The 16242-nt window shown below is 36.8% G+C and overlaps 1 protein-coding gene across 16 annotated transcripts in view; it reads right to left on the reverse strand.

Annotated features, from left to right (window-relative positions):
* The window catches only part of AFDN (afadin, adherens junction formation factor), a 221141-nt gene that overhangs the window by 24896 nt on the left and 180003 nt on the right, over positions 1-16242 (reverse strand). For all 16 annotated transcript variants that reach the window (XM_024205965.2, XM_026649712.2, XM_026649711.2 and 13 more), the window contains 6 exons: positions 5923-5988; positions 5663-5736; positions 4934-5052; positions 3493-3687; positions 3118-3209; positions 2459-2647 (listed from right to left, as the gene is read on the reverse strand). In XM_024205965.2, coding sequence (XP_024061733.1) covers positions 2459-2647; positions 3118-3209; positions 3493-3687; positions 4934-5052; positions 5663-5736; positions 5923-5988 — 735 coding nt within the window. The remainder of the gene's footprint in view (positions 1-2458; positions 2648-3117; positions 3210-3492; positions 3688-4933; positions 5053-5662; positions 5737-5922; positions 5989-16242) is intronic.

Raw genomic sequence — 16242 nt, forward strand, 5'->3', positions numbered from 1 at the left:
AAATTTATATCCAATAAAAAAAATAATGGATGATAAAAAATGCATTTCTACAAGACAAAAAGCCTTCTTATCAATACATTTACTCTTTTTGGTAACGTAGAGAACCTTCATAACTAGCAAGTTTCCAATAATTTAATGTCTGCACCACCACAAAATCACTGAGCCTTTTAAACTATGCAAGCCTAGGAAAACTTTGTAAGCTCTGAGGCAGAGCTGTCAAGCTACACTGAGGGAATGATGAAAACAAAGGAGAGCTCATGCCAGCAATCTCCCCCATCTCACACAAGTTCTCAGGGCTATCCTTATCAGCTCTTACCCACTTACAAACACACTGGCAGCCTCCAACAGTAACTCAAGTGCAATAACTCTTCAGTCCAGCCTACTGCTGGGCTGGCAAACATTTTTCTTTCATGAACACAGACACACAAACAAGGAGCGCTGAGGGAAGGGGGGGGGGGAAATCATCCACCCCCCAATTGGGGGCATTCTCCCCTCTCTTGCCACTGTGAGAATCATTTGGGGTAGAGGATGTGGGTGCTTAGATGCCCCACCTTACTCAACTACCTCACAGGAATATTAAGCATTTATTAGTTTGTATACTTATAGCATTTTAAAAGATGTCAAGCACTAACTACTATTACTGCATAGAAAGTGGGAATTCAATTGGATATGAAAAATATTCAAACATGATTAGGCTGATGAAATCTATTTAAATATTTTATTTTTTCTTGAAGCAAATATTCATATTTTTGAGGATTAGAACATTTTCAGTATTGACAAAGAACATACAGACTTTCCATAAGTGACACTGGAGGAGACTAACAATGCAAACTTCTCCATGCTGCCAAACCAATGACCTTAACCATGAACTAGAAAGAATGCCTTGTTTGGGATGAAAGGGTGTATTTTTTATGCTCTATTAGTTCTGTAGCTCTGAACACACAGCTACTTGTGTCAGAAGCACTGGGAAGATGCACCTAGCCAAACAGTTTTCTAATAACTTATGCATTTAGATGATAAAACAGGCATTTTAAGTCAGCCATTAGTTACTGCAACTTTCATGACCACAGCTCCAAATATAATTTAAATGAAACTGCTCCTTAAAAGTGAATAACTAGTTAATTTGACAAAAAATAACCAGAAGAGATCATTCACTAAAATGATTTTACAAAAATGAAATTATTCTGAAACTGAGAAAAATGATGCTTTTTAAAACAAAAATAAAACCCTATAAAAACAACGCTTGTGGATTTCATTAAAAAGTAATTGATGCTGTGAGATTTTTAAAGCTGATTTATTTTAACAATGAAATTTAAAAGCATTGATTGATATGTGAAATCCTAACCTACTTTTCAAGTACTTGTGAAAAACAAACTCCCAGCCATTTGTTGCTTTAGTAAAATGCATTTTTCCTGGCGGAATCAGGGTTTCAAGCTGCAACTCAAGGTCTATACCTATCATCAGCTTTCTAAATGTGGGGTATTTAGGTGTTGATGTTTAGCTAAAATATTTTTATAGCAATTAGCCATAATATGATGTGTTAATTTCCATCTTAAACCCTCATGAAAGTTAAATGAACACTGGGTTTGCGTTCTAAATTCTTAACAGCTGTGAAAACTGGAAGTGTATTATAGGCACCAACTGCATATCAGCACAATCATACTAAGGTTTTACCTATAATCCTCTCTCAAGTGATTACTGCATTGACTTCAGTGGCACTATTGGCATGAGTGAGGATTACTCTCACAAGTAAGGTTTCCAGAGTCAGTTTCCTACTTTTTTTTGTAGGATTGCTACCTCAAGAATCAAGAAAGAAAAGCTTTTTGAAAACTACATTAGATTTTAGCACCCAATTCTAAATCTTTTCTGTGCTTATTATGAATGCTGAGGGATGCTGTATGGTGGTTTTACAGAGGAAGATGGTGGGTGGGCATTACTAGTGTGGGAGATGGGAGACCCTGGTTCAATTCCGTGGTCCACCGCAGATTTCCTCTGAGGCGTTGGGCAAGTCTATCAGCACAATAGAGAATTATAGTTCTCTCCATCTCCTAGGAGTATTGTGAGTATACATTAAATATTGTGAGAATGCAAGACTCTGTGGTAAATGGTTTCCATAATAGTACAACTGGTGCACTGTTTTTATAACGAGAGGCAGTTTACAAGTGACTGAAGTAAATACATTTCACTATAGACCTTGGGTTGGTTCTGACCTACAGATATTTCTCTGCTCCACTTAAAAAAAAAAAAAAAAAAAAAAAAAGCCACATCAACAAAACTACACGCAGGCACTGGGGTCTGTCTGTTTAAAACTTCTTGTGGAACTGGCACCTTAGTTTGCTTTTTAAAAAAATTATTAAATGTTTTGAAAGAGAAAACCTAATATTTTGTATTTCTTTGTCTTCAGCAATCAGCAAACAGAAGGGAAAGGTTTTTAAATTCTTGACAGATTGTTTCTAACCTGCATTGCAGCACTAATTGAGTGATTACTCTCTGCCTGGATCTGTGGTTTGTCTTCATAACTCGGCCACTGATTCTGAGCAGGACCCATTCGATCCTGGGATTTTGAAGCTGGGAATGTGAAATATTCTCTGGTATAGGTTTGTGTTGGTATAGGATAAGCTTCAGGTCTTGGTGGCAGTGTCTGCTCCTGTAAAAGATAGAGAGAATAGGTTAAAACTTATCATACAGATTTCTGCAGATTTTATTTTATTTTAACTTCTAATTTCTTTTTTAACAAGTATATTTTTAGGCATTGTTCTTAATCCCCGCTTCAACCAAATAAATATGATTCTAAGATTTTCTAAGAACAATTAAATATAGACTAGTAATTATGATTCAGGGTCTGAGTGCTCTGGAACTAAATGCACAATGCTTATTGCATAAATTTACTTATAATAATCAAAAATTCAAATGGCAACGCAATAACCACAATTTTGTGACAATTTCTGTTGCTGACTGAGCAGCAGCAAATAAAGCAACAGTGAAGAAGAATAAATACAAACAATTGAACAGTGGCATTCTATTAAAAACCTTCAATAAAAACCTCAGCTTAACCCTACTACTTCTATTGAAATTTAAGTGACGTTAACAGCCAATCCTTTTCTTGCCATTTCTGACCTCTGTACAAAGATTTCCAGTAGAGACTGAAGTTATCTTGGTGGTCGTTCCAGCAGCATAAGCATTCTTCCCTCCAGGGCTTGGTGGCTGATCTATCAGAGAGTTGAAGTAAGCATTGTTAAACATCAGTAACATAAATTTGGCATATGTAATAAAACAAACCAATTAAACTTCATAATGTGGCAATAATAAAGCATTAATTGCATTAGTTGTAATTACTCTTTAATGAATGACTTTCCCCAAATTTTGTTGCAGTTATTACTGTCAGTATTTCAAATGTAGTCTACATTTTAATCAAGTCATCTTCCCATTTTTAGATTTCAAAGACTACTAATAATTTGCATGAAAAAAGAACAGAAGTGAAGTTTAGCTTACTTGCTACATTGGGACTGGAGCGGTGATCAGCTCGATTCTTCATCAGTCTGTCATCCCCTGACAGCTTCTTTGGTTCATTATACTCTGTCCAAGGCAGCTGAGGGCTCTCAGGTGACCCATTTTGGGCAGAATTATTATACAGCTCAAAACCTTCACTCTTTGGTCGGGGTTTACCTGAGCCACGGCGGTCCGAAACTGCAACAGATTAAGACCTTTAAAATTTTTGTTCTTATCCACTTGAACAACTGTTTCCTATTTTAGTCTTGTTTAAAAAAAGGTTACTTAACTTTTATAGCTAAAATGAATCTTCTAGTAAAACATGCTGGATTTTAAAAAAGTTAGAATTCTTCAAATACACAATCCCATATTGTTATGCTAAGAGTTCAAGATTTCTTTGATTTACAGGCTTCAAAAAGGTTTTTGAAACAAAGACACCATAATATTTGGCAAAGCCAGATGCACTTTTACTGAAAGAAGTCTCTTGATTAATCTGAAAGGCTTATGGTGTCTGGGGTCGTGATGTAAACTGCAGTAATGAGGGTTTATTCTTTTAACTCTTTCCTTCCTATATTGCAGCATTCTTTAATAATCTTTAGAAAGCTCTCATATTATAAAACTTAATCAATCAAAATTTGTATAAAGTTGCCACATGGTCATTAAAATGCCACCTCTGAAAGAAATTTTTGATTTATACAGGGGGGTGGGGGGGAGAAGCAATTATTTGGAAAAAATACCAAAGAATCCTAGCTTTTAAAGGATCAGATCTAGAAAATTAACAACTGTCATTTCAACATGATTCTCAGTGAAAATCAATGACCAAACATGGCCCAATGGCTTCTGTTTTGTTTTAAAATTATTTTACTGGTAATCACAAGTATCACAACATCTTTGCAATCAGTGTTCTTTTGGAGAGGGAGAAAAAGTGAATTGAATTCTTGGTCCCTTTGTGAATTTTGTGTATTCCATTTATTTAGATTGTAAATTCCTCTTACGCTTAAATAAATTATATAGTATTTGTACTTAAGTGTTGATAACACATTTACTTATCATTAGAACGGTGTTTGTACTATAACTTTAAACAATGGTTACAACTGAGCTCACTCCTTGGTATGAGAAGTTGCATTGCCATTCCATGGATTCTACATCTGTTTAAAATGTAAAATTTTGGGTATAAAATACTAAACCACTGCTATCAACAGGAACATATGTATATATGTTTTCTCCACCTCTTCAAATTACTCCCAGAAGCACATGCGGAAATCTTTATGAGATGAATTATGTAACTCATGTACATTACAGGAGTAAAATGCTACGTCTTCTAAGGGTTCATATTTCATTGTGGATTGTTGAGGGATTATTTCTCCCTTTCACCAGTGTTGGGGGAAAGGGCCTAAATTTGCAGCACTGTCTTATGAAAATGTTAATCAGTTATTTATTTTACCTCTTTGCATCATTGGGGATGGCTGGTTAAGCAGGGTTGCCAAACCATGGTAAATTGCTCCTTGTTTTGCTACTTCCAGGGTGACTACAGAACCTGTTCTTGTCATGAGCTCTGCTGCCCTGTGACAGAAGTCAAACAGAAGAGAACTAAGCATAGCATTATTTAAAAGTAATCTCTATACAATTCTTTTTATGTCACTGTTGCTAAACCAAGCATTCAACAATGTTTTCTGTTTCACCACAGCATTTCTTTTCTATTCAGCTTCACACGTAAGTCACTTATCCTCTTTGGACAATCAGAAAATAGCATCTAGAGGACGTATGAATATAAAATGGGGAATGTATGCAGGCAGTTACTATTCCTAATGTCCACAGTTCAATGCCAATGTCAAAATTTTCAAGACAAAAGCTAGGACCAGTTTGCTTAAAAGATTTTATACTATGAATGAATATACCCCTTTAAGAATTTAATACAATGATGTTTCTATACGGATACCTGTACCACAACTATAGCAATATTTGTTCTGAACATACTAAAATAATGGAGTGATGAGCTTTTGTTCCTGAGGCTATATGGAACCAATATAAACCAAGACAGAAATAGCCTTAAGTCAAACTAATATTTCTGTCCCAAAACTAACCAAGCCCTTTGTTCACTGCACACAATCTCTCTCTATTTTTACAAAGAGTATTCGCTTCCTCAACTCATCATCTGAAAGCAATACTGTACCTTTCTTGGGACAGACCCACTAAACTTCGACCATCCACGCTGAGCAACTGATCCCCTGCAGCTAGCCGACCATCCTAATTACACATTCAAGGAAGAAAAACACTTTATATACACAATCCTTACACGGGCTTAATCAAGATACATGTAAATACATTTTATTAGTCCAATGAAGAGAATTACAAATGTTTTTATTGAAGTAATCTCTAAATTTGACTATTTGATAGATTTTAACAACTTTAATATTTACAAACATTACTAACCACATCTGCAGCACCTCCTTTTACCACAGACTTGACATAGATTCCAAGTTTATCTTGACCTGCACCCTGCAGATAAAAAGACATTTATGAGGTCATATTTAAATCTTCTCTTTTGTAAGGAAGTGCTCCATGAATCTGACTGTTACATTAATATATCAACTCTGATGTTTCATTATTTTAAAACTTCCCCAACTTACAAAACCAGTGATATGGAAAAAGTTCACATCTTCATAACACCAAAGAAAGAAAGAAAAGGTGTTAATATTTGGTTTCTTGAAACTGTAGCAACTAGAGTACAGGCAAAGGTTATTTGGTTCCATGATAATCAGAAGACTAGGAATAATCCAACAAGAAAACAGGTTTATTAAACCTGTGCTTAACAGTTAACTTTTAATCCTTTTTTAATGAAAGGATTTGTAGTTTTATAGGTATATTTATTAATCCAATACAAGGGCCTGGTTGTATCCTCAATATCCCATGGTACACCAAAGCATTACACTGCTACCCTGGCCATCTGGCTGGTGAAACAGAGAGCAGTTTGGAGGTGACTTATTTAACCTTGAGATGACAAAGGAAAGGGAGAAGAGTGCATTGTAAGTTCTTTGGGGCCGAGTCTGTCTTTCACTACGTATCTGTAAAGCATCTAGCACAATGGGGCGTCTAGGTGCTACTGTAACACAAATAATAAATAATGAATACAGGAGAAAGGAGATGAAATAAAAAAAATTCACTTTCATGGTTGACAGGTCCAAAATTTAAATCTACTGTAAAATGTACAATTGTATTCTTAATGCCACCTTCTTGCTTTCTAAATGTACCTATAAAAAACCTAGAAGACGACATGTGTAAGCATACATTAAAGTCATACTGTTGTGCAATCATTTCACATGCACTCACATGCAAGCTATTACGCAGTGGATTAATCTAACGTTAGGGGTACCAGCTTCAAAAGTGTCACGCTAAGTATAACGATGGGAATGTGACATTATTATTTACTACAGTGATCTGTGCCTTTTTTAAACTGCTCTATCAACTGAAGTCTACCAGTGGCATTGCTAGCGGAACGACAACATATTTTCAGCTGAGATAATACATATATAAAATATTCCTCCTCTGAACAACACCCCAAGTTACTTTGTTATAGAGCAGAGGCTCTCAAACTGGGGGTGGGGGGGTGGGGGGGGAAAAGGCCATGAGAAGCTTTAGGAGAGTGGCAGCTGCTGGACGGGTGCCTAATTCTGAAGGCAGCGCCGCCGCCAGCAGCAGCAGAGAAGTAAAGGTGGCAATGCCATATCATGCCACCCTTACTTCTGTGCTGCTGCTGGCGGCACTGCTTCAGAGCTGCGCGCCCAGCCAGCAGAGATCACTCCCTGTTCTGCCTTCAGAGCTGGGTGGTGGTATATGTACTTGTGTGGGGGGTGGGAAATGACTACAGACACAAAGAAGGGGAGTGTGATCAAATAAGTTTCAGAACCAGTGTTAGAGGGAACACACCTATACTACTTACCAGCATAAATTCATCTCCATATTTTGATTTATGTATTTGTGATATTTTGGTAGCAGTACTATTTGTGGTATTTCCTGCTTAAAAAAAGATTCTATAATGCTTAAGCCACTTCCATTTTAACTTCAAGCCAATCATGCTAAAAACGGAATTTAACAGTTTTTTTTGGAGAGGTAGAGAAGGACTGGATATGTATTAATGAAAACAATAAAATGGAGTTAACTCAAGTTGATCCAAGTTTCTCTTGTTCTAGATTTCTCAAATTCTCAAACACATACAAGATAATTCTTCTGAACTCTAAAATATTCAAATTACTAGCTGATCATAATTGCTTTACTTTTATTTTGGTTCTTATTCCCAATAATGCTTTTTAAAAAAATTTGGAATGAGTAATAAAAATAATATAGAAAGCAATAAATCCAATCATTCAATCAAGACATTAAAGGAATATTTTCTATATACCACCTAGAACCATATAAATATTCACTTTAAAAGCAGTCAACTATACATTTGTGCAAGAGTAACCTTTAAAGTTTAAAAAGCAATCACTTGCTCAACTGGCACTAAACTCACTGCCCCTTCCCCAAACCATCTTTTTGCAGTCTATATAATTTGGCAGTTGCAAAGCAGCACTACCATGTGTACAGGTATCCTCCTTAACTGCAAGTCAGCACACTTACAGAACACTACGGAATTTTAAGAGTCCCAAAAATAAATTACATTTTTAAATCGTCTCATTTAGACCACATCAAGGCCCTTCATAGCCTATCCTCACCCGTGCCCTCTCATTGAGATGTCAACTCCTACCTCTGCTCTGCCAATGATGCCATCCTTTACAGCTTACTTGTTAAATTTCCCCCAACAAGCACTTTTGTGCTGTCTCCCATTTTGCACATCATACATAGGAAGAGCTCCTAGTAAACGTGCTCAAAGCCACCTCCCTGTGCTTCAAAAAACTTGACAAGTTGGGCAGCTGGTGTGCTGACACCGCTGCCTACCAAGCTGACCAATATTGTCACACTGTTTCCCTGTGTATCAATTCTGTCTGTATCTGCCTCTTTTCTTATACTTGGATAGCATGCTCTTTGGGGAAAGTATGCAGTTTCATGTTTTGTACAGTGCCTATCACAATGGAGCATGACTGGGGCTTCTGAGCACTACCACAACACTTATAATAATATGAAGCAACATCCTTCCAAATGCATGGATGTTAACGTCCAGGACTTACATTATGAATACTTTTACACAGCCGAAAACAAACAGGCAACACTGAGGAAAAATGATCCTCTGGGAAGGGCACTAATAACTTCGGAATTGGGAGACCCAGGTTCATTGCCCTTCTGAGCCACAGACTTCCTGTGTGACCTTGGGCACTTAGCCTCTCTGTGCCTCAGTTCCCCATCTGTAAAATGGAGATAAATGGCACGGTCTACCTCACAAGAGTATTGTATGGAAAAATACCTTTAAAATTGTGAGGTGCTCAGATACTACAGTGATGTGGATCATCTAAGTACCTAAGATACAGAGACACTTGTCAGTATACCCAAAGAACAGTTTTAAAAATGTGAATTTGACTATGAAAACATATGACCCATATATTATTTCCCTGAGTATCATTTAAGAAAGATACATTACAGTAACATTTCGACCTCTATGGACAGGATATATTATAATACTTTTACCCCAAAGTGAAAGACAACATGGTAAAGTATTCCCTTACATATAAACGGTGTACACTAGTATAATCTGTCAATCAGCTATAGCTAAATAGGAAGTTAATATTTAGACAACTTACTAAAAGAATTCTTTCCAATGGCGAAAGTTTAACTTCCCCCCTTCCATTAAAAAAAACTACTGCACATTTATGTATGAAGATTGTGAATTTGCCTAAAAAGTTGAATTGCAGTAATAAACTGTATGTGTTAATGGAAAGTGAGGCAGTTTAATATAGATAAAAAAATCAGGACTGGGAAAGCCAAGTCTCCCAGGAGCATACTACAGGTAAAAATTCAAAATTACTCAGAGCTAGATCTATACCAAAATGTATACAAAATGTGCACAAAACAAGAACATCTACAATACTCTTTTGTAGACCAAAATACTTCACTCAATTCTGTAAGCAAAGACCTGTCTGCAGAAGTTAACTTCGGAGTTTTAGACCATTTCCTCTGTCTTTCCTCCCACTCAAAATATAATTTTTGAACATTCTTGTATGTGAAAGAATGAATTTTTCCAAGGAAAACAAGAATGACAAGAGGTCCCGCACTTCCAAAACTTCTACTATTTAGTAGACAAATTTGTCTATAACTAGAAAAGCCATATAAAAATATCACCGACAAAATGCTAGCTACTTTTTAGCACTCATGTTTTTTAAAAAAATTCTTATTTTCAACCAAGAGATTACCTGTAGGCAATGCCCAATTAACTGAGGGAAACCTATTGCACGAGTCCACGACAAAACAGTTTTATTAGTTATTTAAACTTCACAAAAATTCTGGATTTATATTAATGCACCAGGATTAAGGAATATTACTGTTACTATTTCTCTCTGTATAAAAATAATAAAAAGGAAAGATGTGGATCCTGTTAATAAATCTACAAGTTCAGGTTCTCTGGTAGGAGTACTACAATAAAAAAAGGGTAGCAGAAAATAAAAAATGGTGAAAATATTAATATGACATGCAAATGAACTCCACACAGCAGTTTCACAGGATTGTGTATAATAGTTCAAACCTCTTCAGAGCTCACAAGTTTTGGGCAGTTCCATTCCACATGTGAAATTTTATTAAATGTTGTATATTATACAAAAACCTACATTAAAAGAAAATGAAGGCTGCAAACAAAAGCACTTAAAATTGGTGGTATTACCCCCATTTTATAGATAGGGAACCGAGGCACACAGATTAGTGGAAACTTTCACCTTAATTTTAAGTGCCCAATCTGAGATAACGAGCAACTGATTTATCAAACTACTTGGAATTAAACAGCAATTTATGAGGTCAAGCACAGCTCCCACTGATTTCAGTTGCAGCTGTGAGTGCTCAGCACATCTACAAATCAGACCCCTTATGTTAGACATCCAGAAAATGAGGAACACACTATTAACGACCACTTGTGAAATGTGTGGTTTAAGCGACTTGACTAGCATCATACAGGAACTCTGTGGCAGAAGGTGGGATAGAAACCAACTCACTAAGGCAGCATTCAACTGCCTTAACCACAAAACTATCCTCTCTCTTCCTGCAATCCCCGGCCTTATTCAACAACAAACAGGGATCCTACAAATAGTCTCCTTCTCTATGAAACCCTTATTTACCCCGAGCAGGTCTATGCTATATAAAATCCTAGACTTCAATAAGCTATCATAGATTTGGTAGCATCTCTGTTCTTTCCAGATTTCCTGCATTTACTAGCACACATGCCTAACTTTACACATGTGAGTAGCTCTACTGACTTGAATTTTGCAGTTCTGACTTACAAAAGTCTGAGCAAATATTTTCTCTCATTTTGATCCAAGCATGTTTGTACCCTCATCCCTGAAACGTGGGCGTGAACAAACCCACAATCAGAGCTCCATTGAAATCACTGAGTTTCACCTGGAATCAAGTCATGAAATTAAGAACGAAACTCACATGAAATGGCTAAACTATGAGTTATGCATCACTAATTCAAAACCATACATTGATTTATGCTTGCCCAAATGTGTCACAAACCTTAAATGAGCCTTTTGATGAAGCCAGAAACAGAAAGATTAAATAGAAGCCTTTAAAAAGTCTCTTCCCACTAAAATAATATATTTTGTACATGCTATTCAGATTTATTTGTCCTATAAAGTTTGTCATATCTTCATTTTAGTCAACATGCTCTCTGAAATTGGCACTAGCAACTACTACTTGCATTTTCACTGCCAGTAGCCAACTACTTCTCAGACTATCTACATAACAGACTGACCCTATTTTGTAAAATCACTCCACAACAGCAGCAGTCATTAGGGGAATTAAGAAAACAATGCATTTTACGTAGTGTACAACATTTAAGACTGATTACAACTAAAAGAACGGTCAGTTACCTTACATTCCAGTTTTGGAATCTAGTGACAGTTCTCTTATTTGAAATTAATGACAGCTTTGAAGTTTGGAATGGGTAATAAGTGGCAAATATCACATTACCGAATTATTGTACACTGTTCTAAAACAAACATTAAACAGCACACAAGTTTGTTTCAAACGTACATAAAGAAAATCTACATGTAATGAGACATTTTATTTGTGTTGCTGACTTTTGGTGAGGTTACAAATTATCTATGAAGCATTTAATAGTTCCTGAATAAAATATAGTGACACTGTGTTCAATATACAAGACTGTATGTAAAATAGGTATGGTAATTAAACTAGGTAATGTTATCAGACTGATAATGGAAGAGAATTTGACCTATGCACTGCAGCATAAATGAAGCTACGTGTTTTATTGTGTGTTGGTTTTTATACCAAGTCTCAACCTTGAGCACCAAGTGTCAAAGTTGAAGCAAAAATTTGTACAGCATTAAGATGTTCATCTCTCCTACAATGCACACTGATTACAATTCTAATCTGCATTCCTAGATAACCTGCATAAATACGGACTTTTATGGATAAAAAGTTTCACGTACAAAAGAATGTAGTTTACATTATAAAAATGCTTTACAGCATATATACAGAAATCACTTCATCCACTATTGAAATACAGGAGCCATCTAACAGCACCAGCAACACTATAACGGGCAAGACATCTTATACTGCTCCCTGTATCACTGTGGTATCTGAATGGCATGTTCACCTTAAGTGAAGCACTTCTCCAGCTGAAAGTAAAGGTGGACTTTTTTTTTTTTTTTTTTTTTTTTGAAGTCCATGATTTTTAGTGTTTAGCAGAGTTATGAATTTAATATACCAGCTAATTTAAGCTCACAAAGTGATCACCCTATGTCTGACCTACAGGTCCTAACTTGCACAACCTTTTCAAAAGATGAGCCTGGGCGCTTCAATTCATAACACTGTTAGACACTAAAAATCATGGATTGAAGAGAGACTGGATTTACGGCTTATTACAACAAGCTGTAACACACTCACCCCCCTCTTTTTGGCTTATGACTGCAGAGGTGTTAAAGGACCACTCTACCTTGACTGGTCCCCTAGTAAAGAGGTTCCCAAACTGTGGGCTGGGGCCCAAAAGTGGGCCACGACACAGTCCTGGGTGATCTGCCATCATGGGCGGAGTTTCGGGGGGGAGGGAACAGGGTGAGCAGCGACGCCAGGTACTCTGTGCGTCCAGATCAGTTTCCCCATGTGGGTTGTGTATCAGCCGCCATGCCCTTCAGTCTCAAGCAGGTGCCCGCGAACCACTGGGTGCCAATGGCCACAGTGACCGTATAGGACAGCTTGGCCCAGCCCAACCTTGCACATACACAGCCACAAGGAGCGAAGCTGCCCCCACTGTGTCAACTAGGAACTGAGCATATGGACAGACCCTGCAGCAGCACCAAGTCCTCGGGCACAGCCCCTCCCTGCACATCTGAGCTACACCCCTCCCAGCATACAGCCCTTAAGGACCCCCTTCCCACACCCTGAGCAACCCCCCTTCCTGCCCACAGGCCCTAGTTACCCCCTGAGCTGGCTGAAAGGCTGAAAATTGAAATTAAGATCAGGTTGAACCTCACTAACATATGTCCCCAGCTGGAAAAACTGTGCAAGGAGAAGCAGGCACATCCATCCCATTAAGACGACTTCTGGTCTATAAGTTTTTACATATTTTTACTTACGTTTGATTCTTTTCTAAATAGTAGAGAATAGGGTTGGTCTTAACTTAGCACAGAAATTCAGATTTTACACTAAAAAATTGAAAACACAATATAGTGTTCAAAGTTGGACAAATGTTTTAACCAACCACCAACACAATTTAACAATGTTGTAAACATTGTTGTGTTGCTTATTCAGTTTTATACAAAATTGTGTTTTCCTTCTCTGAACACATTTTGCTCTCAACTTTTTTTTAAAGTTTAGTTTTACTAAAACTGTTTGGTTTCAAAGATTTTGAAGCATTTCTTTAAGTACATATTGCTAGGGATTTCTATAATTACAATTGTTAACATTAAAATGAAATGAAACATGTCCATTGTTTATTTACAGTGTTATAATTTGTATGTATGTAATGATTAAAATTAATCGTTTTCCTCAAGAAATGTTAACAGTGGAGTGCCTATTACAGCTGCACAGGTAGACCTCAGGGAAAAAAGTTTGGGAAGCCCTGCCTTACACTATGTGCTAACTACTTATGCTAAACAATCTGTTCCACCTTGCATTTAACTGTGATGCTCGGAGTACCTTTCCCAGATCTGAAGAAGAGCTCTCTGTGGCTCGAAAGCTTGTCTCTCACCAACAGAAGTTGGTCCAATGAAAGATATTATCTCACCCACCTTGTCTCTCTTATATGCTTCCTATTTAAACAAGACATTCTCCTAGCACTTAATTTATGCACAATAAGGATTACAAATTTTGTAAATCAAAGGCTTACAGAGGATGATAACCTTTTGAGCACTCAGTTTGGACAGTATGACCAAATCATTTTCTGATCTGTATTATTCAAATATAAAGAAAAAGATGGCCTTAATTCAGCTTTTAGCCGACTAAAATCTATATTAAGTACAGTACTGATTTTGGTGCATCACATTATGTTCTTAAAATTAGAACAAATGCAAGTTGTCCGAAGAAACAGAATAGGATTTTTACAAATGTTTTTCACAAGAGGAAGTACTAGATAGAGAATAGGCCTGCTAATAAGTGAGGATGTGGATTAAATTAACATAGAAATGGCTAAGACACTAAATTCCTCTGTTATATACCTAAGAAACAAAGTTTGAACAACTGGGCAATAATGAAAACCTTTTAACAGCTATTACTAAAAAGCAGGTAAAGGAATAAATGGGGTAGAAGAGAATGTGACAAATGTAATATTTGAATTTTAGCAAATCACATGGACTGAAAACTCACAGAAAGATAATTTAATGATAAACAGTGTCAAATTGGGATAAGGGAATTTACCAGGGGATAAACAGTGGTAGGTACCGATTAATTCAACGTCGTTATTAACAATCTGGAAGAGGAAGTGGAGAGCAAGTAAATAAAGTTTGCAGGTAATGCCACACTGGGATAATCTGCCCCAGTGAGAAAAGACAAATACAAAAGATCTAGTGAAATTAGAAAATGGACAAACAAAATGAGAGACTCACCTTGGAAGAATACAAGCTAATACAACAGAGTAAAATCATTCAACACAAATATTTAACATGAGAGAAATCTAGAAATGAGCTCCACTGAGAAAGTTTTATGGTTGACAATGACAGCAAATTAGATGCAATGACTATGTATATGCAGTCCAAAATTACATCAGCCCTTTTTACTATCGTCACATTGCAAACTCACATCATATCAGTTCCTCTATGTTCTAGTCTTCGCTACAAAGTTAACATATTAAAACACAACCATGAAAGGTTGAGTTAGCTAACAGTGCATGACTCTGCAGTTAACCTAGATAAGGACAAGTCATATTCAGCGTCATTTCAGCTATTCAGTTAAGCACTTCTGTCTAGCATCACATTAGTTAATGTAACTTCAAAGTCGTGTTTTAACAAAACATGTTTTGAAAGCCCTCTAGGGCCATGATGTAGCTACATCTGGAATACTGCACTTATTTCAGAGAAACTCATTACTAAAAATACAGACAAATTGGAGGGGGTGCAAAAAATGATACAGAAACTATTTGGGAATAAACAGACTGATTTATGAGAAAAGGAACGTAACAGTCCTGAGATATCTGAAGAATCTAAACTAAGAAAGGAGAAGAATATAGTAGTACAAGAGAGTAACGGCTAGGAATAATGGTGTTAATCTAAAGGAATACTTAAGAATAGCAGAAAATACAGTGAGATTTATTAATAAAACTGTAAATTAGACTCTTAAGTGAAGTCACAGAAATTGCACCATTTGGGACACTTTAAACTAGACTGACCACAGAACTAGAAAATATACCATATGGAATAATTCACTCTGCTTTTGCAGCTGAGAATGGTAGTGGGTTGACCACCTCCCTATTTGCTATAGTGATGGTGATTCGACCTTGAATTAAGATCTTATAGGTAGGCACAGGACAGAAGTCTAAACTTTTCTTCCTCTGGGCTCTATGCTGCTGGAATAAATACCCAAAAGAATAAGGTGAGGGTCATGGGCTCCAACTTCTAGTGGGAATCATTATTCTCATAGCTTCCAAAGCTGATCATTTGAGGGTGATGGATACTTAGCCGGGGGGAGCTAAAGCTGTCACTATGTTTAAAAATCGGTGTGCAAAGTGGTTGGCTCAGGCAGCCAAAATAGTGCCCCAGTACAGTGCATCAAAGTGGGACTGCATAGTTTATGTTCAGTTAAGAAGATGGTAGTGAGGACAAGTGTGCACTCCTAAGGTCATTTGCAAGGAGTATCTCTACCCCTCAGGCACTAGTAACTTGTCTTAATATATTGGAATTGGAAAAGGTTCAGAAAAGGGCAACAAAAATGATTAGGGGTATGGAACGGCTTCCGTATGAGAAGAGATTAATAAGACTGGGACTTTTCAGCTTGGAAAAGAGACGGCTAAGGGGAGATATGATTGAGGTCTATAAAATCATGACTGGTGTAGAGAAAGTAGATAAGGAAGTGTTGTTTACTACTTCTCATAACACAAGAACTAGGGGTCACCAAATGAAATTAATAGGCAGCAGGTTTAAAACAAATAAAAGGAAGTATTTCTTC

The sequence above is a fragment of the Terrapene carolina genome, unplaced genomic scaffold (assembly GCF_002925995.2).
Source record: "Terrapene carolina triunguis isolate 2854851 unplaced genomic scaffold, T_m_triunguis-2.0 Scaffold85, whole genome shotgun sequence".
NCBI classification, from domain to species: domain Eukaryota; kingdom Metazoa; phylum Chordata; order Testudines; family Emydidae; genus Terrapene; species Terrapene triunguis.